Source organism: Triturus cristatus, chromosome 8, assembly GCF_964204655.1.
Source record: "Triturus cristatus chromosome 8, aTriCri1.1, whole genome shotgun sequence".
Lineage (NCBI taxonomy): Eukaryota > Metazoa > Chordata > Amphibia > Caudata > Salamandridae > Triturus > Triturus cristatus.
Genome location: NC_140591.1, coordinates 403,797,575 through 403,821,386, shown reverse-complemented (window position 1 = coordinate 403,821,386; position 23,812 = coordinate 403,797,575). Strand labels below are relative to the sequence as shown.

Genomic DNA, 23,812 nt, shown 5'->3' with positions numbered 1-23,812 from the left:
GTTGGGCTATAATTCATGAAAGACAGCACGAAGAATCTGTCACCTAAAAGAAGCACAATTTTCTGTATTTATCCATTTTAAAAAATAAATGCAGACAGACAACACATTGTTTTCTGTCTGTATTTTTCTGTAAAAATCTGTAAAAACAGAAAACAGGAAGCCTTATACATAGCGATTTATTATTATATAACACCAACAACTGTGCATGTCTGCTGTTTTTGGGAGCCCTAGCGAGTTCACACATCTAAAATAACCTCTGCATATAAGAGTATATCTGGCAGGAGTGCCTAATTTATATCACTCGGAATCTAGATGAACTCTTCATAGAGCAGCATGAGAGACATCTGTACATTTTTCTTCTCTCCAAAGGGGGTGCGATATGCAAGACTCCCTTGGGGCTAAGGATATATTTGTGGGGGTTCCCAACACTTCAGTAAATTAATTTATTATATCTCTAACAGCCATTCCCTCATTCAATAAGAATTTCTTATGGATGTGAGCAGGGAGCACATCCTCAGGAGATCCTAAAGGTTGTTGAGTTTAGACCAGTTGATTGATGTCTTCATTTATCAGTGGTTGGGAGGTTGACAATGAAACCTGAAAAGTAGGAGTAACAGGGCCATTCTCTTGAAAGTCTATAAAGAAATCCAGCTCACTCAGAAATCTTTTGCTGATCATTTGCTAATTATTGCAATCGTATTCCTCATACAATTAAATTTTTTAGATCAGTACCATAAGTAATTAGTACATTAGTGTTTAGCTGTAGAGGAATTTACAGTTAATCATGTACTAATTACTTAACACTGCTCATCTAAAAAATTAAATCGCATGAAGAAAAGTAATGTTTAGCTCTATACCTTTTTTACAAATAGGAATAAAAAAAGCTAATAACTGATTAAACTGAAATAAACTGATGGTATGCTTATAAGAAGAAACATTAGTGATTAAAATGGAGATTAATAAAGTTGAAGGCATTGGGATAGGTACAGGTCTGGTCGTGAAACCTAATTTTAACCTCAGGGGCTTTTGGAAGAATAATCCAGGGGACAGGAAGCAGATGACACTCTCTATTAGGTCTTCCTTTTTCTTTCAGTTCCATAGTTTCTGAGAAAGTCAAACCTGAAGGCTATTTAAGTATCCCAAAAAAATGATAAAAGCAGCAGAAAATATAATATCTCCATTCCCTTCTCTGAATGACCTGATCACTCAACATCAAGGGAACCCTGCAAATGAAGGCAACAGAGAGACAGCTTCAAACCCAGGCAGAAGAGGCACAAACCGGGTCAGAGGACCAAAATGATAAAACTACCATTGCCTTTAAAATCGAAACCCAGAACCCAGACAGTACATTGTCTTCTAGTACGGTGATGTGAACAATCAAACCCCCATAACAGGTTGAGAAAGCCCCGATGGAAGAAGACCCCCACACTTTTCAGACATTCTTCCTAGGAACCAGCAAGGTGATGAAAAAAACCTCTAGTGTCTGTAACATGAGATCTTGATGTCACATAGACATCGGATGGCATGAATTCTGTTGATGCTCGGCCACCTACCCCTGAGATAATGAATGTTGCAAAATATTCAGCAGAAATATAATCTGACCACATGGCAGACCATCAAGAGCCTTAAAATGCAAGTGGGCAGGAGCCATGAAAATCAAGGGATCACAGAACCAGGCCTTGGTGGAGTTCACTTTGCGGAACTCCGCAAAGTGACATAAACACTCTACGTAGTTCCGCAAGCAGCAGAGTGAGTCCCAAGCTACTGTCTACGCTGATCTTCCTGCTGCTCAGGTAGAAATTCTACGTGAGCGGCAGTTTGCTCTAGCCACCTTACCGTTGGCGAGTGCGAATTGGGAAAGAACTCCGCTGCGCTATGCAGAGGGGAGTTTTCTGCAGTCCACAAGCTCCACGGAGTGCAGAAAACTTCACGAATGGAGCAGAGTTCACCGCCCAGGCCTGCACAGTACAGGGGACATAAGAAATAATCCCTGCTGCAGGAAACACACAGGAAAACCCCTCTATAAAGCTGAAACACCCTCAGTGTTTCTGAGAGAGCAAGACATTTCCAGAATCAACATGCATTGAAGAGGTCTGCACCCTACACTACAGAATAGCTATTGTTAAGTAACAATCTAGACCTACTGCTGAAAGCCAACGAGGTGCTTACAGGTGCCAGGGTCTGCAAAGATGAGGATCTTGCTATAAGGTGCAAGATTCCAATGTGAGGTGCCTACACCATGGATTATGCCACATATTCTCTGAGGGAATGTTCATGGTCAACTGTCCCCATTGGGACCTGTGATCTGGAGGAACCAAGTGGTGACACCATTACTCCTGCTGTGTAAAAAACACTATAACTTAGGAAAGGATAAGGAGATTTCCAATATACATCATGTACAGGAAGAGACCTTGACATCAAGCCCGTCATTAACTGATACATTCACAAACACATCATTGAAAGCAATTGTAAGTAAAGCACTAGAAATACAATCAAATCAAACTACACATATGTTTAATTTAGAACATTTAAATGAAAAAGGTGGTTGAGCTCTTCGAAAAGATTGAATCTCTTGCTGAAGTAACCGGAGAAATGGAAGAGGACATATCTAAGCTGGAGGAATCAGTGGAATCCCAAACTGTTCTACAGGTGGGGCAATTTAGAAACCTAGAGAGATAATGTAGAGACCTTGAGAACTGATCAAGATAGACCTATGCTTTACCGTAGGGAGATCTCCATCATCGGGCCAAAGTAGAGGGAAAAGTAAAAAAGTGTATTAAAATTGAGAAAAAAGTACAAATATTTGTATTAAACAATAATGTACATTAATGTTATATATTTATTATAAATGTAGAACAAAATAAAAGTTTTATAAACTTTTTTACTTTTCCCTATACTTTACTTTAGTAAAATACCCACCATCGGAAGCGGAGCTCTCTCTATAGTAAATTATAGTTTTAATTTTTTTTTAAATTAGTAAAACTATTTTATATTAAATATTAATTTACATTAATTGTATATATTTATTTTAAATGTAGTACAAAATAGAAAATGGTATGCACTATTAACTTATTTTTTAATTAAATAGTTTAATTAATTTAAATATATTACACTAAAATTGTTTTAAAATCCCATGGAAAATAAAATAATGTAATTAATTTTTTTTACAAACAAATGCAGGGGCTAGTGCCCAGCTGCTGGTGACAAAAGTGGAGGAGGCAAGTAGGTTGATGTAAAGGTACTCTTTTATAGAGATACTGTGGGCCACTTTTGTCCTGTGCGTTATGAATGTGGCAAAAAAGCTTAAAGAGAGCCTTTTCTGAACAGAAAGCCAGGAGAGGACCATGAGATTAGGAGAGATAGAGGCCCGTGCCTACAGGTTGAAAGGCATCCAAGCATCCGCCTTTTGGATAGTTTGGAGTCTTTTTGTCAGGTAAGTTGGAAGACTGATATATAGTCCATTACAATAGTCAATTTGGTTGGTAACAAGGGACTGAGTTTTAGTTGTGCGTAATGTGATGGGGATCCAACTGAAACTTTTGCGGAGGATGCCACAGTAAGAAGCAGAGACTGAATTGATTTGGTCGACCACATAACAGCAAATTGTTGTCTAGTACAATACCCAGATTTTTTGTGGTGTTGGTGGGACAACAGATGCTCCCCAGCTTAGAAGACCACCAGTCTTCAGCCCAATTAAATGTAGTTTAACCGCTCAGTAGCACTTTGATTTTATCACTGTTCGGCGTAGGCAATTGTTTCACATTCAGTCGGAGACTTGAAGCACACAGGCATTCAAGCTGGTTTAGGTAGCAGTGATATTGTCGGAGACGGAAATATTACGCTGGATATCTATGGCTTAAAAGAGATGATTTTGAAGCTTAAACATCTGACATTATTGCTAAGGGTTAGCCATGTACACATTGGGGAGTGTAGCACTGAATGATGAGCCCATGGGTACTGTGTAAACCACCTGAGATGAGTTGGAAAGGAAAGGTGGAAGAAAAATGGGTTGCGATCTCTCAGATAGAAAATATCAGATCCATGCAAGGGTATCAAGGCAGATGCCTGACTCATCTTAAGAGGATAGCGTGGGACACCCTATCAGCACAGCTGGGATATTAAGAAGGATTAATGTGACTGATGTGCCATGATCCTCCATAGTGCAAATGTCATCAGTGGCTGCAAAATTAAGCTGTTTCGGTACTATGGGTGGCTCAGAAACCTGACTGAGAGGTGCCTAGAAGGTTGTTGTTTTCCAGACAGAATGACAGCTATAGGTTGACAATTTAAAAAAAAAACTTTATCTTGCAAAGGTAAACGAGTGATTGGACTGTAATTAGACAGGACTTCAGGGTCAGGGGAAGTTTTATAAGAAGGGTGGTATGTCTGATGAGTTCGGTGATAGGTTTAGGAGTGTGCCGAATGTATGCTTCTCCTGGAGCGCTCCAGTCCCTTACATTGACCCTCGAGTTCTCTAGGTACCTTTTTGCAGATGGAAGTTTGGGGTAGTGAAGGTTTTAGGAGGGGCAATGACATCAACAGACTAAGTGATCAAGTTACAACACTCAGAACGGCAGTATCGGCCATGATAGAGTCACGACTGGACTACAGGAAGTCCCTGTACATCGGCCTTCCAGAAAAGCTGCTTACCAGATTATAGGTCATTATGAATGATGCTGCGAGACTGATTTTTAGACTGCCTAGGAGGACCCAGGCTACCCCACTCCTGCGCCAGCTACACTGGCTCCCGATCAGGCAGAGAACTAGGTTTAAGGGCCTTTGCATCACTTACAAAGCCATTTATGGCCAAGCCCCATCGTACATTAAAGATTGCTTAGCAACCTACACTCCTAGCAGGTCACTACGGTCCTCGGAGGCCGGGCTGTTGCCCTGCCCCTGCTTTAGCATGACCTCTTAAGGAGGCAGACCCTTCTCAACCTCAGTGCCTGTACAATGGAACAAGCTGCCGGAGAAACTGCGTAAGGAACATGCCCGCCTCCCATTTAGGAAGAAGTTAAAAACACTCCTCTTTGTGGAAGCTTGGGGCACAACCTAATCACCTACATCCCCTTCACGTGCTAGGGTAGGGCTCTCTCTCACAGCGCTTAGAGACCTGACAGTGATTATGCGCTCTACAAATGAAAATTACAATTAAGATAATCAACTGCAGTTGCCTTTTAGTATTTCGGATGGGGGAGGTACTCAGACAGTGGTTTCCAGGCTCTGATAGGTAGGCTGATTGGTGAGATCAGTGCATCACAAGTGATGCGGGGAAGGGATCTGAACATTTATCAGATGTTGACTGGTCCAAATTACCGGAAGAGGAGGATAAAAAGTGATGTTCTGAAGATTAGAAAAGAGGGGCCTAATGCGTGCCCTGCTTGATGAGTGGGAATGAGGACTAATTGATGTAGGCCACAGGTTAAACTCATTAAGGAGAATACAGGAGGAGTCCTGGTTATTGAGGTCATCCAAGTGGAAATTAAAATCAGCAAGAATTATCATTTTTTGGTATTTAAGAGAAAAGGGAGTGATCAGTTCCATGCGTTCGGATCCAACATCTTTCTTGGGGCTGGGAGGCCAATATATAACAGCACCACAGATGATGGGAAGTGTGTTAGAGGACAGTTTGAAAATAATATACTTGAGCCAGTTATGTGACTTGGTAGCTAGCACATTGCAGGTTAGTGTGTGCTGATGGATTATAGCAGCTCCACCTCCCACTTTGTGATGCCTGTCCTGCTGCAAATATTGAGCCATGTCTCTGTGTGAAAGAGATCATTAGGGAAGCAGGAGTCATTGAGGTCCCAAGTCTTGATTTGGTGCCTGTGTGAGGAACAGGTGTTAATGTAAAGGCAGTTGAGACAGAGATGTTTATGTTATAGGACCCCGAGTTAGTGAGTTTGAAAGACCCCACATGGGTAGCAAGTGAGTGGGGAGCAGAGTCATTTGAGTCATTGTAGGAAGAGATATTGTAGGAAAACTTGCAGACAGGGCAACAGAAAAGGCCATCTATGTTTAAAGATGAGGTGATGGAGCAGGATGGAGAGGTGTAGCAGTGGTTGAGGCTGTGCAAGAAATAAGCAGGTAAACTACCTTGGATGGGGGTCTGAAGGGCCACTGTTTCTGTTGCTAAGTGTGAAATGGGCATAAACGGGTGAAGACGAGCTTGCTTTTGCTGCCCCTTGGCACATCCATGCTGCAGGCGCCATTTTGTAGAATGCACAAGAGGAGGTACCTCTGGGATATGGGGCAAGCAAAAACTTCCACTTCCACCCACAGGGCCAGATGAGTCCGACAGAAAGGGGGCCAAGCAAATAATGTTAACTAAACGCTAATTATGATAACAAGTGGGAAGTACAAACAAAAAGGTATAAAGATATATGAGAACATAAAACAAATTTAAATAAAGCTGGTCTGAAAGGGCCAGGCAACCCTTATTATGTGGATGGCTGAAGTATACAGGGAAATAAAAAGGGGGTAAAGTTATTCAAAGACGTGCAGGGTCTAGGCAGTCGTGCATACAATTAGTCCATCCACACTGCAGGTTCCATTTTGTGGAAGCCCTGAAACGGGAGAGGAGGTGTTTTGGGGAAAGGGAGTAGGTACAAACGTCTGCACCCATCCACACAGCCAGGCAGACGTCAGGCAGAAAATGAGCCAAACTAATAATACTGCGAACTATAAGCGAATTTTAAATAGCAAATAAATTAAAATGAGCTGCCAGGCACCCTCAAGGAGAAAGTACACGTAAAAAAAAAAAAAATAGAACATAAAATAAATTAAAATAAAAACAGGTCTGAAAGAGCCATTAGCCACAGTGCTGAGACATTCAAGGGAATAAAAAGGGGGAAAAAGGAGGGCAAATAATTTCAAGGTCCTGTGGAGGGTCCAGGCAGTCAGGCATACAATTAGCACGTCTGCACTGTGAACACTATTTTGGAGCGAGCCCTGAGGCAGTAGAGGAGATGGCTATGTGCAAGGTAGCAAGCACAAATTTTCCCTTCCGCCCATAGGGCTAGGTAGAAGTCAGGCAAAAAATGGGATAAACAAATAATACCACCTACTAAAAAGCAAGTTAAAATAACAAAAAAATAAAAATGGGAGGCCAGGCAACCTGAAGGGGGAATATAAGAAACAAGCATTGGCATAGCAAATAGGTCTCACCTTTGGGACCTTATGTGTTTAGCCATGCAACAGTTGCATAACTAAATACTTGTAAGGTCCCAAAAGCGAGACCTATTGGCTATGCCAAGCGGCCCTGCGGCCGCGAAGGTCAAAGTAATCGCGGTCAAGCGCGGCGCGTGCGCCCGCGCACATGCACGGTAGCTCTAGGCTGGCCTGGTAGCACTTTTTGGAGCCCTCTCAATAAGTCTCGCCAGACCAGCGCATGCGCTGGGTCAGGCGAGACCTAAAAAAGGAATGAGAACATAAAACAAATTCAAATAAAAACAGACCCAAAATGGTATTGGCAACCCTTAGCTAGATGGGCTAAAGCATACAAGGAAATACAAGGGGAGCAGAGTTATTTGAAGACCTGTTCAAGTCCCAGGCAGTCAGGCATAACATTAGAATGTCTGCAGACATCCACATCAGAAACTAACTCAGAAGCTAATTCCTTTTGGGAATAGCAAATTGCTACTGGAACTAGCATTGCTTGGGAGGAGGGGAATGTACCCTTTCACAGAGATATGTCTGATGACTTCTCCTCTGTGGGTGGTCATTGAGCATTAGCACATGGAATGGCACCACTTCTGCCGCTCTCCAAGCTGTCCTTTCCTACTTTCTCTCCTGGCATGAAGGTAGGAAGCCAAGCCCATTGTAACCTCCTCCTATTCACACTGACCTTTCAGCATCATTGGATACATTCTACCAACTCTCTATGCTAGCATGTCTTTCCACCCCAGGAATCACTGGTAAATCTTACTCTGGGTCTCCTGTCTTGCTAATTACTCATTTTCCGTCTCCTGTGCCCATCATACTGTCTGGCAAAGCCCCTTGCTATTGTGTCAAGAAAGGGTCTGGCATTGCCCCATATCACTGTGCTGTCCACAGGTGCTGTCTCCAGGTCATTGGATATATAATGGCTCCCTCATCCTAAGGGTTATATGTGTCTGACCCTTTTTTCACAGATGGTGGAACTATACCTTCTTGCAAAGAAATATTAACAGTGAGCAAAGAGGAAAATAGAAAGCACACCGGGCAGCGGCCTAGGGGAGACTTAGATGAAGAACAGGAAAGGGATGTCAGCAAATCAGTATGCAAAGGAAGCAAATAGTAGGTAAACATACATGGTGGATTGTGTTTGGAAGGACAAGAGAAGAAACTTATGTTTTATTTGGCCATATCTGCTCAGAGAGTTTCATTTATTTTTTAGATAAAGAAAGCCTCTGACTCCTCACAAAATGTAGGCATCGGTGTATGGAAGGCTGGATAGAGAAGTTTGCTGGAGCTCCTGCTCCACTTTGCTTCCAGTTCTCCCACCCCATTTAGGCCCTCATTACGATTTTGGGCGGACAGCCACTGACAGGCCATCGGTGGCGGTTCTACCCGACATCTAGGGCAGAGGTCAGACTGCCAGATTATAATACCGGCGGTCAGAGCGCAGCGGACGGGGGAAAGACCGACACCTTTGACGGGTTAAAGGACCCCATCAGGCGGTGGTCAGACAGTAATCCCTATAAAGAAGGCAGTGCCTGCACAGGCACCGACGTAGGGATTCTGATGCCCATTTCCACAGCCTTTTCATGGCAGTCCCACCACCATAGAAAGGATGTGGGAAAAGGAGTTTGGGGGCCCCTAGCCAGCCCTCGTCCCCCGTGGGCCACCGTTATGTGGCCAGGTGGGCACATGTGCTTCCCCCCAAACCAAAACATCCATGCACCTTGTGCCAGGAATCACATGGTGCCTGGTACACGGTGCATGGATGTTCAAATACATGCCTTTTTCTATTGCGGCTTGTGCTGTTGCCCTTTTTTGGGCCGCAGCACAAGTCGCAATATAAAAAGGCATGTTTCCGACCACCTACACTGCTGTTGTATCATCATATGGCGGGTGGGACCACCGACTACTTGTCGGGTGGTCCCAATCCTGCTGCCACAGCCACCGCAATGAGGCCCTTAGAGTTGTGGGAAGTACTATCGGGCAGGCTAACCACCGCTAATGTTTTCTTCCCAGAAATGCCCGACACACATGGAGAAAGCTTCCTTCCCATCAGGTACATGTGTCTTCTGCTTTTCAGCAACTAACCCCTTTAAAGGGGTTTTGTTGCTGAAAAGCAAAAGAGAATGCTACCAGACTGAAAAAGACATGGAGCACCTCTTGACATTCAGATGTGATAAAGGTGCATCTGCCATTAAGATGGATGCACTTACATTACAGAGATCCACCCCAGGTTGAAGGGGCTCTCTAAATGTGCAGACAGTCCACAGGCTCAGGAGTGGAGGCCAAGGGCTCTGTTGACTTGGTCTGAGAGGAGGCCTGCCATAAGATAAACAAACCTTCCCTCGTTTTATTTATGTCAAGGATCGTAACAACATAAACAAAATGAAAGGATAATAATAACAGTGCTGCCCCGAGATCACATATAGAGTCAGAGGAAAAGAAGTATCCAAAGAAGAAGCCATGAATGTTGTAACAAAGAAAACCAAAGCTCATAAAGAACAGGCATTCGAGGCAATGTAGCATTCAGCACAATTAATATCAAGGGTGTGCAAGACATACAAATAGCAGCATTAATACTGAAAGGGGTGTTAGATGAGCACACTGGAGCTCTACATTATAATACTGAAACTCAGTAAGTTCCTCACCCACAATTGATGTATGGAATAGTACTTGAAAGGAAAGGAGGGAAACATAATGTCAGAGACCGGCTGGAATCCCAAGCAGAAGTACCACGTTCCCCAGGAGCGAAGAGAGAATCTCTTCCTTTCTCAATGATACCGTCTCCCCAGTAGATTTAAATATATATACTAGAGGACGACAACTATCGCCAAAAAATGAAGAGACCAAGTAGGATTATTTGACAGGGTCCAGAACAGCCAGAAGCAGCGGGTCCAGTTCACTGGATGTAATATCTATAGATAACGACAAAACATAACATATTACATCGGAAACCACTATTAACACCTACACAACAGTCTAAGGTTGTGCTTTTAACTAATGGGTTGTGCGCTATCTCACACCTACCTTTATAAATGTGTTTTAGGAACCAATTTCATTAATGATGCTGGAGTCTGAATAACTCTGGTCTCTTTAATCAATAAAAATTGGTCTTCACCAGTCTCATGAACAAAAACAATGTTCCGCCTGTATTCCAGATGAATTCTCTGTTAGGCTCTGATAGGTTCTTATAAAGGAGAGCGGGGAGTAGGAAACGAGGTCTTTTATCCTACAAAAATTAGTCCATGCTGCATCACGCAGCCAAAGATAAAGAGCTGCGAGCCACAAAAACGTAAATGCCAGAAACAGCACTGCTTCCTTGATTAACGCGTCCTCGCGTTGCTAAAAATGCAGGGGAAGGGTTAAGCGCTGACAGCTGGAGCCTACTAACCAACGCGTACTCTCTGGGATTCAAGATAACGTTTTCATTTAACGAAGACGAACATACGGAAACCTCCGTGGGGTGGGGAAACCAGCGCGTTTAGAGAGGAACGGCTGCTAGGACACTTCGTTATACAAAAAGGGTGACAAAAGAAAATAATAAAGTCTTATCTGATTGGTGTTGCGCGTCCTCGCGTTGGAGAGGGAGAGTCGGGTCTTTGAAGTCCGTGACCAGTGCCACACCTCGCTCGTAACGACTGCAGAACAACGTGTGTGTTCAGGAGGCCAAAGTTTTCAGGATGAAGGAAAAACAATCCACAAGGAGGCAAGGGAAATCTTGGGGTTCAAGTCAGCCAGCAGGTTGTAACTAGGCGTCTTCCAAAACACGATGTACTGGGCTGGATCCACAATGAAAGCCAAGCACAGAGGCAGAGCCGGGTTGCCAGATTTTTTCACAACTTTCAAGCCCAAAAGCAACGAAACGGTAGCCCAAAGTAGCAAAAAGTAGCCCAATTTTGCCACTCCATTAACTTACGTGTAGCCTGACTACAACATTCACAAATATACTTCTATTTCAATACCTCCCATATTAATCAGATAACTTACATTTTGTACACTGAAATCAAAGTTGGTCTGTCAGGAAAACTGTCACTCACTTGATATCGCATGGTGTGGAGCAAGCCGGCCCAAAATATTCTGGGTTCAATTTGGGGGACTGCAAGTGCGGAAACGTTCTTCTTGGGAAAGGTGCTCTTCAGCTTGCATACTCACGTCAGGCCTCCCAGAATAACGGCAATATAGGCCAATGCTTCATGTTTTTTACACTTGTTTGAATTCTCCCAAAGCAATGCTGAACATCTCTTTACATACGCAAATTACGTATGTTTCGTACTTTTTGGTACTCATCAGAAGAGAGCAGTTCGAGGCATGGTGTGCAGGGCTTGCTGGTCCCATGAGCTGATACCTGATAAAGTGCAAGTGCATTCTGCAGACTCACACAAGCGCCATCTCCTGTTTTTTGCCAGGCAACAGTATGGTAGATCCTTGTTCAGACAGTGGAAAGTTCAATTGTGCCAAAGAGTTCTTCTGGGCCAGGCACTGGCAAGATAAGCAGCAGCCCATAGTCTGGCAGTGGCATGGTGAAGGCTAGCAGCATCTCAGTCTGTGGTTCTGCCAAGATTATCAGCATCCTTCAGGGTCTGGCAGTGGCAGGTTGAGGTGGGTCACATTGTTCTGACTGGTTAAGGTGCACAAACGTCTTCTTCTGGACCAGGCACTGCCAGGATTAGCAGCAGCCCATAGTCTGGCAGTGGCATGGTGAAGGCTAGCAGCATCTCAGAGTCTGGCAGTGGCACTGCCAAGAATAGCAGCATCACAGAGTCTGGCAGTGGCAGGTTGAGGTGTGGAAAATGCTTCAGGCAGTGCAGAATGTAGCAGCATTCTCCAGAGTCTGGCAGTGGCAGGTTGAGGTGGGTCAAAATGTCCTGCCACTGGCAAGAATAGCGTTTACAACCAACAGGAGCAACACTATTCCCCAAACCTGGGGTAAATAAACAATGTTATAGCTACAATAGTCCAAGGCAATTATTACAAATTAAAAAATTCATATGCATGAAAACACAGAAAAAAATCATCTAAGCAAGAAATCCAGAAAAGGTACCCAGCATAGAGACAAAAGTTTATACAAAAACATTTTTACTAAAACAGCAAATATAGAAGAGCCATTACAAAACAGTTTAAGAATACTTAAAAAGGTGCTCACATAGTTACACAGGGGGCATCACTAAAGGCTTAATGTACAGTGTGAACACAAACAATGACAAAGAGAGACACAATTTCAAAACATAAAAAGGCCAACAAATAACAAGAACAGAAGATCACAATCAATGCTTCCTCATAAGTATATGCCAAAGACAGACGTCGACGGCGTTTCGACCTATAAGGTTTTCAAGGCCATCATCAGGACACAGGTATTATTAAAAGAGCAACCAGTTCAAATAATTTGTATCTTCCGAAACAAATGTAGCTTGATATAATGCAAAAGAGATCTCATAAAGACAGCACTAGAAGTCCAACAAAAGAACATAATCCTAAAATCAGCACGTCATCCATTTAGTGGCACTGTAGGGTCTGGTACAAATGTATAAACTGGCCCGTTTGCAATTCAGAGCCCAAAGCACCCGAACGCAGATGGGCTAGCCAAACCAATCCGCAAATCACTCCCAGGCAATGCGGTGGAAGGGCGAGAGTCCCGGCGATGCGGTGGAAGAGCAAGAGTCCCGGCGTTAAGACGCCGAGAAGGTCACGCTTCCACCGCATTGACGGGGACCGATGTGCAGATTGCTTTGACTAGTCCAGCCGTGTTCGTGTTTTGCGCTCTGTATTGTGATGGGGTCGGTTTTGACAATTGTACCGGACACTACAGTGGCACTAAATTTAAGAAATGCTGTTTTATGATACATTTTTTTGTTGGACTCCTGATGCTGTCTTTATGTGGTCCCTTTTACATTTTATCTGAGTACGCTTGTCTCGGATTATACAAAGTATTTGATTTGGATGCTCTCGTAATAATTCCCTTCTTCTGAGGAAGACCTTGAAACCATTGTAGGTCCAAACACAGTTGGCGCCTGTTTTGCGGCACATACTTATGAGGAAGCATTGATTGCGATCTTCTATTTGTGCTATTTGTTGGACTTTTGTTTTTAAAGTTTGACTCCCTCTGCCATTGTTTTTGTTCACACTGTACATTAGGTCTTTAGTGCTGTCACCTGTGGAACTATGTGAGCACCTTTTAAGTATTCTTAAACTGTTTTGTAATTGCTGTTCTCTAATTGCCGTGTGAGTAAAAATGTTTTTGCATTAACTTTTGTCTCTATGCCGGGTGCCTTTTCAGGATTTCTTGGTCAGACAATTGTTTCTGCGTTTCCATGCATATGAATTTTTTAATTGTTAAGAATTGCCTCGAACCATTGTAGCGATAACACTGCCAAGAATAGCAGCATGTTAAGACAGTAAAACAATTAATTGTAGATACTGCTGTTGAACTTTGCTAGCAGTTCCGGCGAGGGCTTGAACGAAGAGGAATTAAGACCATTGCGCTTTAGTCCAAATTTTATGTTGAGTATATTTGATAGCAGTTTCAGACCCATTCGGTTACGGTTCTCATTTTTAAGCAGGGTCATTTGTGAGAACACTCGTTCCACTTGTGCATTTGATATGGGTAGGGTCAGAAGTTTAATGGCGCCCATGGCCAACTCCTGAAACCGATGATTCCCAGCTGCATCTCTATAATTCAATACTTCAATCCAAAAGGATTCCATGCCTGAAGAGGTATTGAAAGAACATGAAGTCACTGTTCGCCACTGCGTTTCTAATATGTGTGTTGGGTCTGCAAAACATTCTTTTGGCAAGTCCGTAACCAGAGGTTTAGAATCTGAAAGCACATTTTGGGGCTTCAGAAGCTCCAAATGTCTTAGGAGGCTCAGCGAATCTGGCAAGCGCATCTGATACTCTGCTGCCAGAACTTTAACAAAGTCTGTGCACCGTTTTTCTATGCAGTCCTTGGCAGCATCAGGCAGTTTGCTTTCTTGGAGCTTTTTACGGAAGTCAAGGCCAAGGTCAGCATCCTGCTGCCCAAGATAAATGGCACTACTTTGAAGATCCAAATTACACAATTGCTTCTCGCTATTGGTACTGAAGACACTGGGCTTTACAATTCTTCTCATAGTGGACCTATATAAAGTTTGCAAATCCCGGAATATGTGGAGGACATCACCAGATTCAAGCTGAAATGCTTTGTTCACTACCTTAATTTCTAGCAACATAGGTTTCAGGAAAATAAGATAGAGATAATTTGTCTCGTCATTGTACATTTCTTGCAGCATTCTAGCTGCATAGCAATGTTCTACGTATGATGCGTTGCAAAAGTGCAGCTTTAGAGCATCATACTGCTCCAGAAAACGCTCCACACAATCCGCCATGATAAGCCACCGCGTTTCACATGGCGAAATAAGCTTCAATGGCATTCCTCCATCCAGAGTTTGATATAAATCTGTGTAGACTGCCTGGCGCTTTGGAGAATGTGCAAACCAGTTGTAGGTTTCTCTCACCATGAACTCCACATTGCTGGGCAAACTCCGCATTGCTTTTCTAGCAACGATGTCGAGCGAGTGGCAGATGCACCGTACAAGCTGCAAAGTAGGCTGCTTTTCTCTCAACAAAGTGTATGTGGAGTGGTTTTTGCCACACATCACACTTGCGCCATCTGTACCTACCCCTACCATATTTTCAATTGGAAGCCTGCTGTCCTTGAGGAACTCCAGGAGTGCATTTGCAATGTCTTGTGCACATGCCTCTTGCAGTTCTATCATCCCAAGGTAACTACTCACAATTCTGCTACTTTTCTTACTGAAGTATTTTACACAGACGCACAGTAGTTTCTTTACAGAAATGTCAGTGGATTCATCAATGATCAACGAATACGGAGAACTGCCCATATCTTGAAGAAGCTCACCTTTGAAATAGGGGCCTAAAAGTCCATTTATTAAAGCTGTGCACTTTGTCCTGTGCATACGGAAAGGAGGAACTTCTTCACTTAAAATTTCTCCCAGTCTGTCAATGCTGTTGATTGATGTGCTACATACAGTTTGCACAGCAATCCTAAGCTCTCTCCTTTTCTGGTCGTTTGATAACTGACAAACTGGTTGTGCAAAAGATGCCATGGTTAGGCTAGGTGTGTCCATGCGCGCACGATGTCTAGCTGTGGATGCATGCAGCTTTAAATCATGGTAGTGGGCCCGCAGCTGTAAGTGACAGTATTTACAGTTTGCCTTTGCTTCATCTGTTTTCACAGGGGCAATCCACTTTTTTAGTTCGGGGTCAGACTCCCATTCCTTTCTGTACACTTTCTTGTACTTTGACCACTTGCCCATTTTGAAAAAGTTAGTTTGTAGCTTCCTGGGACCTGGTAGAGGGCTGTACAATCTCTGCTGTGTGGCAGGGCAAGTATCTGCAATTGGAAGAGATAGAATATCCATCAACATCCCTGGTTCGATAAAGTTAGCCGTGAGGAGCTTAACCCAGTTTTTGGTCTGGTGCATGGTCTCCTGCATTGATCACCCAAAAAACCCACACAAAAGGACAAAGTCAAATCATAACTGAACCTTAAAACACATTGCACACATCACCCATGGTCAACGTACTAGCCATCTCCTTAGCATTCTAGCTCAGTTTATCACTCATCCCAATATGCAATGCAAAGTAACCTTCAACAAATCTCCACCTGTGTTTGCCCCTGTAAATATTTGGTCATAAGCTGGACCACTGGAATTGTGAGACTGCGAGACAGAGGCATTTTTCCACATAATTATAGATTTGACACATTCGGCGCAAATCGATCTGCTGCATAATCGGCAGATATTACCAAAATTCATTGTTTCCACCTGAAATGGATCAAAAGTTACCAAAAACAGAGACAGCTGTTGCCACGCAGTTGCAGCCCCATTGCGATGGTTGAATCGTCAGATTTCTGTTGCTTACTGCTAGCTTTGGGTGTTAAACTGGTACTACTGGAGGTGCACATGCCCAGCTATTGTGTTAACTTTGCAAAAATGACAATATGGCACATCATGTGATTCATCCACTTAGCTGGTTACTGCAAGGGGCTGGCCATATAAAATTTGTGTATAATTGTGTTCCGGAGATGGCATGGTTGGAGAGATCTGTGGGGTGGTCATTTTCAACATCAGCCCATATTGGAGCCTTTTTGCGAGTTGTCAAGAACACATTCTTTAGGGAATTTGCAGGCTATAGTGCCCAGCCCTGTTGCAAGCAGTCTAGGGAAAATAGGGCCATAGCGCAAGAATATTAATAAGTAAGTTATGCAAGTCGTGTGCGAAAGATGATGTACATACTTTCTTGCACGTGCATAATTTGCCACCTGCGTGTGAGTGTGTGTATATATATATATATATATATATATATATATATATATATATATAGATGTGTGTGTCATTGAAACCTGTCAGGTGTTCAGGCAAGAGGGCACATTAACTGGTTAAATAAATGCAGAAATACACACATTTCATCGGAATTTCGCAACACCTAAAATAAATATGGATAAATACAGGTAAAATTTGCAAAAATTACATATGGATAAATACAGACATGACACAAATATAAATACCATAAAACCGGGAGCCCTAATTATAAGGCACTGGACAACTGGTATCTACAGCCATATAAATCATGAGCACACAATTCATTTGCCCACAAATAAAACCCTTCTAAAACAAAACAACAACTGCCATGAAAACAATATTAAGAAACCCACTCCCAAGGAAGATAGGCGTCTAATTTGGGCAGAGACCCCTCTGTTGAAACATCAAACAGAGGCCGGCGGAGCACTGATGTGGAATTGCTTGGCATTGGTGGTAAACACTCTGGCAGCTTCTTTGGATAAGGAAAACTGCCTTTGCTTGACATTGGTACTTAAGACTGTGGAATACTTTAGACATGGAATGGGTTTCAAAAACAGCCACTATTATCAATAGAGCCTGAATCCATATGTCCCCCTTTGCTTGATTACCCAGCCAAATATTACACAACTATAAAGTAATTTAACCACTTCATTATTCTTGTCTTTTATGCTGTTAGGGACGGTGGGAATTCAGATATTATGACCTTTAACAGGATGCATTTTGTAACTGACTGCATGAACCACGCGGTGTGGTACAATCTTGTCATCTATAGAAATGTATGGTTCATCATGCAGTTTAAATGAACACCAAATAGTAATAATAATTTTTAAAAACTAAGTTGCACCAAGATGCACACACAGGAGGAAGACTACAGGCAATGGTGGGACCATGTACAATAATGTAAAGGTGACACTGGGATAACTGTGCTCATGTCAAGGACACTTTGGGTCATATTCAGCTTCCGGAAGGTTTGTTAGCAGTGAAGGAGACTGCTTCCTGTTCATGAAAATCTGAACAGCTTCAAGGAACAAATTCCTGATTCGCTCCATGCCTTCTATTCACATTCAGAGCCGGCTATGTTACTTTTGCTCTTCCCTCCTATTCTGTAAGGCTGTGCTGCTCTCGGGGTAACTGCACTGCCGAGTGCAGGTCCACTACACTGAGCACCACTGGTCCTCTCTCAGGCCACGTCTCTGCTGTTCCACCACCTAGAACAGTAGGTGAGGCAGATAACCCAGTAGGTTGAGCGCTTGTGGACAATAATGTGTAATCTGCAAGCCCGCATTCAGGCAGGTCCACATCAACTCTTTACGTTCATGAAAAGCTTACCCTTGTTTTTTTTTCTAATAGCACCTCTTAATGATTCAGTTTGTTGTGTGCATTGCGCACTCATACTATCTATATAAAATGTCCTGTCCCAAGAGGCACTTCTACAAAGGAATCTTTTCTACAGCTATTTAGCAAAATTAAAAAGTTTGTTAGGTAGTGGGCCATATGAATACTTTCTTACGTGTCTTCTGGCACCCCAGGTAAGAAGAAAGAAAACAAGGGCTGTTTTACAAAAATATCATGATAGATAGATACCCATGTCACCAGCATCACTTCCCAAAACAGACCAATGTCTTAGGCCATCTGCTTTACAAGTGTACCCGTTTATCCATTTGTGGTAAAAAAAAAAAAAAAAAACAACAAAAGTAGAACACACGCAACCACCGAGGTGGTTATCAGTGACAGCTACTATTTGGTCTTCTATGGAGTCTGTCACATCTTCCCCTGAAGGATGGGGCTGGCAGGTGGAAGAACAAATGGCATTGCATAATAATTTACAGGGCCACAGGCTGCTGGAGGAAGCCAAGAATATAATCTGCCAGGCCTTGTTAGTGGAGGAAAGAAAGGAAATACACCTTAGATAATAAGTGAATATGAGGATTGTATTACGATGATGGATTCTTTCACCATTTATGCTAGTTGCAACACAATGGGAAATTAAAACAATAACTACAAAAAATAATACTAACCGGAACAAAAAACAACATTAATTTAGAATTTACATGACTGCTACGCTCTTAGCGAGCTGTTTACATTTTATCCAGTCTTGTCCAGTTTGGGCGAAACACTTGGCTACTGAGATGCTGCCATTTTGGGGAAGAACACTTTTTTTAAAAATGGGCCTGCGCTCTGTCATATTAGTAGGCAGTATAGTTTAATAGTGATTGATCTGGAGAAACACAAACTTAAAATTTACAACTTAATACCATGATTGGGGGGTTCTCTTTAATAATCATTATTGATTTCTATCCAAATGAACACTTTTTGCAACATTAGGATAATAATAGGCTTGGGGGAAAAAACATCAAGCTCTAGTTCATAAGTTGCAGTTTGTATGCAGCTCTAAGATTAAAGTTAATAGCTCACGGTTCTTTGTTAGGATTGTAACTTACAAACTTCAAGTAGCAAAAGGATCTTACTGACAAAAGCAGTAACCCACTGACCTATTTTAAATATGTGCACTCTGTGATGGGCATGGTACATTTGCTTTTCAGCAGGCACATTAACCCTCTGCGCTGTCTTTCCATGAGTCAAAACTTCCACTAGATAAAACTCGGATCTCGCTCTAAGAAGAAGTTTATTCACCAGAGTGGTTATGACATTTGTATTATTGCCGAAAATTGCTGTAGGCCAGGAAGGAAGCAGCAAGTGCTTTTAAACCATAATTTACAACGCCCCCACTCAAAGTCAGCACCCGTTGCAGTCACACCTGTCGCACCGCCCTAGGTCACTGAGGTCACAGGGGTCCTGTGACCTCAGTGACATAGTCACTGTTGCTCTAGGGTCTGCTACTTCGTAGGCCTGCCCGCAAGACTGGAGGTGAACATCAGTATGGATTGTGGTGGGCAAGCCTTCAAGATGAACCAACACTTGCCACTGCTGGGGTCCACCTGCTGGTGCTGAGACACCAGGGCTTCTCCGGTTTTGCGGGGCCTTCTAAGGTCTAGCGTGGGAATGTGCTCCCTCAGGAGAGTGGTCTGGGGGACTGGTCATGAAGGCTGAACCTGGTTCCCTAGTTCTAAATTCGGCAGCTCTGCCCCCAGTGCTACTTCCGCTCCCTCACTGAACTGAACGCCATACTGCCCCACTGAGAGAAATTCACACTGCCCTCAACTACAATCAAATTTGACCTGCTATAATCAACTGGATGCGACTCCATTCAAATTACACACTAGGCAAGAGCAATATGTTATCTAAAGGAAATAGTAACAACACCCTGGAAAAAGCAAACACTCGTAGGGAATGAAAGATTAAATAAAGCATGTGAAATGTAGGCAGAAACAACATGGTGAACTTAACGCTTTTACATTTATGCAGAAATCAACGAGTATTTTGCCTGAAAACTACAGGGCCCAGAAAGGACCCATTTCAATGTCCCCTGCTTATATGCGCAAAAAACGTAAGCAGTATGGTTTACAAATACCACGGGGCATATTATCAAGGAACGGCGATAATGTTATCGCCGTTACTTGCTAATATGGCCCCACATTCGTGAACACAAAGCCGCCCTACACATTTTGCATTGCAATACCTCCAGGTTTGACGCACTTCGCGGGGGGGGGGGGGGGGGGCGGCGGGGAACAGCGCTTCACTGGCAAACTCGGTAAAATGACGCTAATGTTTTTGTGGTTTGAATAAAAAATCTGCCCACTTTAAGAACACTCCGTCTTCCTTCTTTATTTCATTATTGATTTCATATTTTGAAGCTTTTTATTTCCGAGGCTGCTGCAGGATCGGACATTTGAAACGCGAATGCACGGTTTTTCCCTTACCTTTGTGAAGCATGGAGCGCAATGGCAGGCAGAGAGAGGGGGATGCAAGGGTTGTGCACCCTGGCAGGTTGCTGGCAGTGCGTACACCCCCCCCCCCCCCCCCCCTGGCAGCCCGGGCTGAAACTGCTTGTTAATGGGGCTTTGTTGGTTTTTCACCCCTCCTAGAGCCCCTGCATCGCGACTCGAACAATTACTGGAAGAATTTACGTTACATAATACCAAGGCCGCGGCGGGAGACTAGCCTTAAAATCGGGCGTCTCCCGTCGGAATCGGGAGGGCTGACATGTATGGAATCTATACAAATAAAGTAGGGGCACGCTGTGCCCTGCCTATCCCGCCCACTTCGACCACTGCATACATTTAAAATTACACACCTGCCTCACCTTTGAACTTGCTGGGGACGGCCGCCGGTGCAATCTGCAGAGTTCACAGGAGAGGAGGGGCTGGGGCCGGGAGGGGCTGGGGCCGGGAGGAGCAGCTGACTGCAGGGAGGGCAGGCTGAGGCTGCTACAAGTCGAAGGCCAAAGACGAGGAGCCACGCAGAGGCCTCGTCGTCGTCGTCGTCGTAATCAAGAAGATGGTCGGTCAGTGGGTACTGGTCACTCTCCCTCGTAGTCGCAGTCTCAGCTCCGAACTTAGTTGAAAAGGAGGAAGTGGGGGGGGGATCCCAAAGATAAAGGTATGGGGCGGGCCAGTACCCTACCTGACGCGCCCACCACAGCACCACTGAGTAAATAATCTGACCCACGATTGGGTCACAGGAACCTCAGGGCAGGTCAGCACACTCTTGGGGGAAGGTCGGGAAGTCGCTGCTGGTAAAGCAGGACCCTCATTGGAAGCAGCTTCCCGCCTGCACAGATATACGGCCCTGCAGGTGTTACTTGTGGGCAGGGGCCGCAGGGCACAGACACCTAAAGGTCAAAAAGGGGTGTGATGAGATGAGGAAGGCAACCATCGGCTGCAGCGTGGGCGGGGCGGCGCCGCACAAAGCTTTGAATCCGCCGCACACTCGGCGGATTCTAGCCCAAATTTCGGGAGCCCGCCCAACACGATTTTTTCTCGCACAATCGGGCAAAATATCGCCCAATTGTGCGAGAAATAGCCCAATCTGGCAACCCTGAGGCAGAGTAGCGAGCGGCTTAAGACCCTCCTAGTCACCTGACCAACCTCAAGGCAGCATGGGATGGCACACACCCCCTTTCACTCGCTAAGTATTGTGGGACATGTAGTTTGAAACGTTACACAGGACTTTTGAGACCTAACACATAGGCACCCCATGACAGAAGCGTACCACAGTAGAAAACTGTGAACTTAAGGAGGCAGATTGGACGGCAAGGACTGCGAAAAGGGGAACTACACAAAATAGTGGAAGTTGAAGACATAAGGTTACACAAAACTAGCGGTAGCTTGGTGAATAGTGGAACACTGCTGAAAGTGGTAGCTATAGGAACAAAGATATACCGCTGAATAGTATGGGTCCAGGGAACAAGGACCTGCCATAGCACTTGAATCAGGAATCTCTGGAAACAGAAGGTCAGCCAAATAGGAACTCTGTATCAAAATTAGTGGCCAATTGTTCTTGGACAACGGTGATTTTAGTAGGAGGACCACGCCGTTTGTGGCCAATTTTAAGCAATTGACGTAACCTACAGGCAGTAAAGTGGCTATGAAGTGTGTTATTAGTCCTCCTTGAAAGTGCAGACTGAATTCTTATAAGATCAGTAATCTTTGACTTGGATGGATTGAGCTGTAGATGAAGGCAACCAAACTTTCAGCCTCATTTTAGTAAGTCAAAATCCTAATCAGTGATTATATTTCAAATATGAGTAATTTATATTCGAGAAAAAACAATCCCAGCTTTCAAAGGAGCAGAGTGATGGCTCAATGAAATCCGGCGATGTCAGTTTATAGGTTGACCTGAGGCCTTGCAATGATGATACGTGTGAAATTTACAAAATATTGCTTTCTACAGGATTGGAAATGTCTGGCTGTGCCATGTCACAAGGTTATCTTTAGAAGAACAACTACTTAGCAACGAGAACGATAAAGGGTTCTGAAAACTAATCTTGTGCGCGTACAGGCCCTTAACTCTCAGCACTGACCTGTCATAGTTATGTCCACTGTACAGAACACCTTGATGCTGTGTACCTTGTCTAAATGCGCCACTTAAAATAAATAAAAAATATTTTTTTTCAGTATTCAAAGTGAAGGTGGGTATATGTTCATGTTCTTAGTTCACCCAGTATTTAGCCCTTTAAAAATTCTTTCAGTTAAACAAGTTACATTTTGACAAGGTTTCGTGTATGTGTTGCTCGTTTCCCTTTTTTAGCAGTGTACTACAGTAGTTTCATAAAAGACATTGGGCCTCATTTAGAGTTGTGGAGAACAGGGCACTCTACCACTTTTGTAAATGTTCACCCGCTCTATTTAGAGTGGGGCAGATGTGATGTTTCTGCCAGTGGAGCATTTGTTGGCTCTGCCGATGGAAACCGTACATCGGTGGGCAGATAGACTGTGGACATTAGAAAACCCACCCAATTTAGAGCCACTGTCTGATGTTGTCTTTTTCTCTTTGGGACCTCCGGGAAAAGCCTGGCAGTCCTGAAGTGAAAAAAAGAAAAATGAGCCCACACCCTTTTTTGTTTTACAGAGTTATTCTCCGATTTGGGAGCTTGTTTTTGTAAAGCAAATTTTTTTTTGTTGAGGTTGATATAAAGCCATTTTGATCTGTATGTTCGCACTTGATCCATACAGATCAAAATGGCTTTATTTCAGGTCGCCAACTTATCACCAATACACATTATCTTATTGAGGCACTAGATTATTTTGAAACACGGAAAGTTCCGGCCTTAGTTCTTCTTTTTGATGCAGAAAAGGCTTTTGATTTGGTGGTATGGGACACACTTTTTTTATTTTATATAGATTTGGTATTCCCCCTCAAATCATTACCTTAATTAAAAACTTATATCAGGGGGCAAAAGCCCATATCCTTGTCAATTATTCTATGGCTGGCTCGATTTTGGTGCAAAGAGGGACGAGGCAAGGCTGTCCACTGTCCCCCGTCCTTTTCGCTTTTTTTATCGAGCCTTTAGCAGCTGCAATTAGAATAAGTAAGGATATTCTTCCGTCTATCCCTTGCATGGATAAGATAAAATTATACGCAGATGATATAATGCTGCTGTTGAAGCCTGAGAAGCATTCTCAAACTCAAGTCTTTTCAGTCTTTTCAGAATTTGAAGCTTTGGGTGGGTATCGAATTAATAAAAAGAAAACTGAGATTTTAATTTGCGGTGAGATCACCTCTGAACTACACCCTGATATTCAGACTTGTATTAATAATAGACCTAAAAGGTATCTGGGCGTTTATTTTTCGCCTTTAGTCCGTGATTTATATATTTTGAATTTTGAACCATTGATTCAAAAGGTTCGTGATATGTTTTCACGATGGAATGCATTGCCTCTATCCATTTT

At 43.4% G+C, this 23,812-nt stretch overlaps 3 protein-coding genes across 12 annotated transcripts in view; 1 reads left to right on the top strand and 2 right to left on the bottom strand.

Moving 5' to 3' along the window:
* The window catches only part of LOC146802200 (uncharacterized), a 238,746-nt gene extending 217,283 nt beyond the window's left edge, over positions 1 to 21,463 (bottom strand). For 8 of the 10 annotated variants that reach the window (XR_014967710.1, XR_014967716.1, XR_014967712.1 and 5 more), the window contains exon 1: positions 20,725 to 21,463. The gene's annotated coding sequence lies outside the window, so the exon portion shown is untranslated. Of the gene's footprint in view, positions 1 to 20,715 lie in introns of all 10 variants that reach the window. The other 2 variants (XR_014967711.1, XR_014967713.1) reach the window with 1 other exon arrangement.
* Positions 1 to 23,812, top strand: part of LOC146802199 (serine/threonine-protein kinase Nek5-like) — a 383,120-nt gene that overhangs the window by 110,769 nt on the left and 248,539 nt on the right. The window lies entirely within an intron of this gene.
* LOC146802201 (uncharacterized) lies at positions 13,563 to 15,473 on the bottom strand. Its single transcript, XM_085620656.1, has one exon. It carries the CDS (start codon positions 15,471 to 15,473, stop codon positions 13,563 to 13,565), a length of 1,911 nt encoding a protein of 636 aa, XP_085476782.1.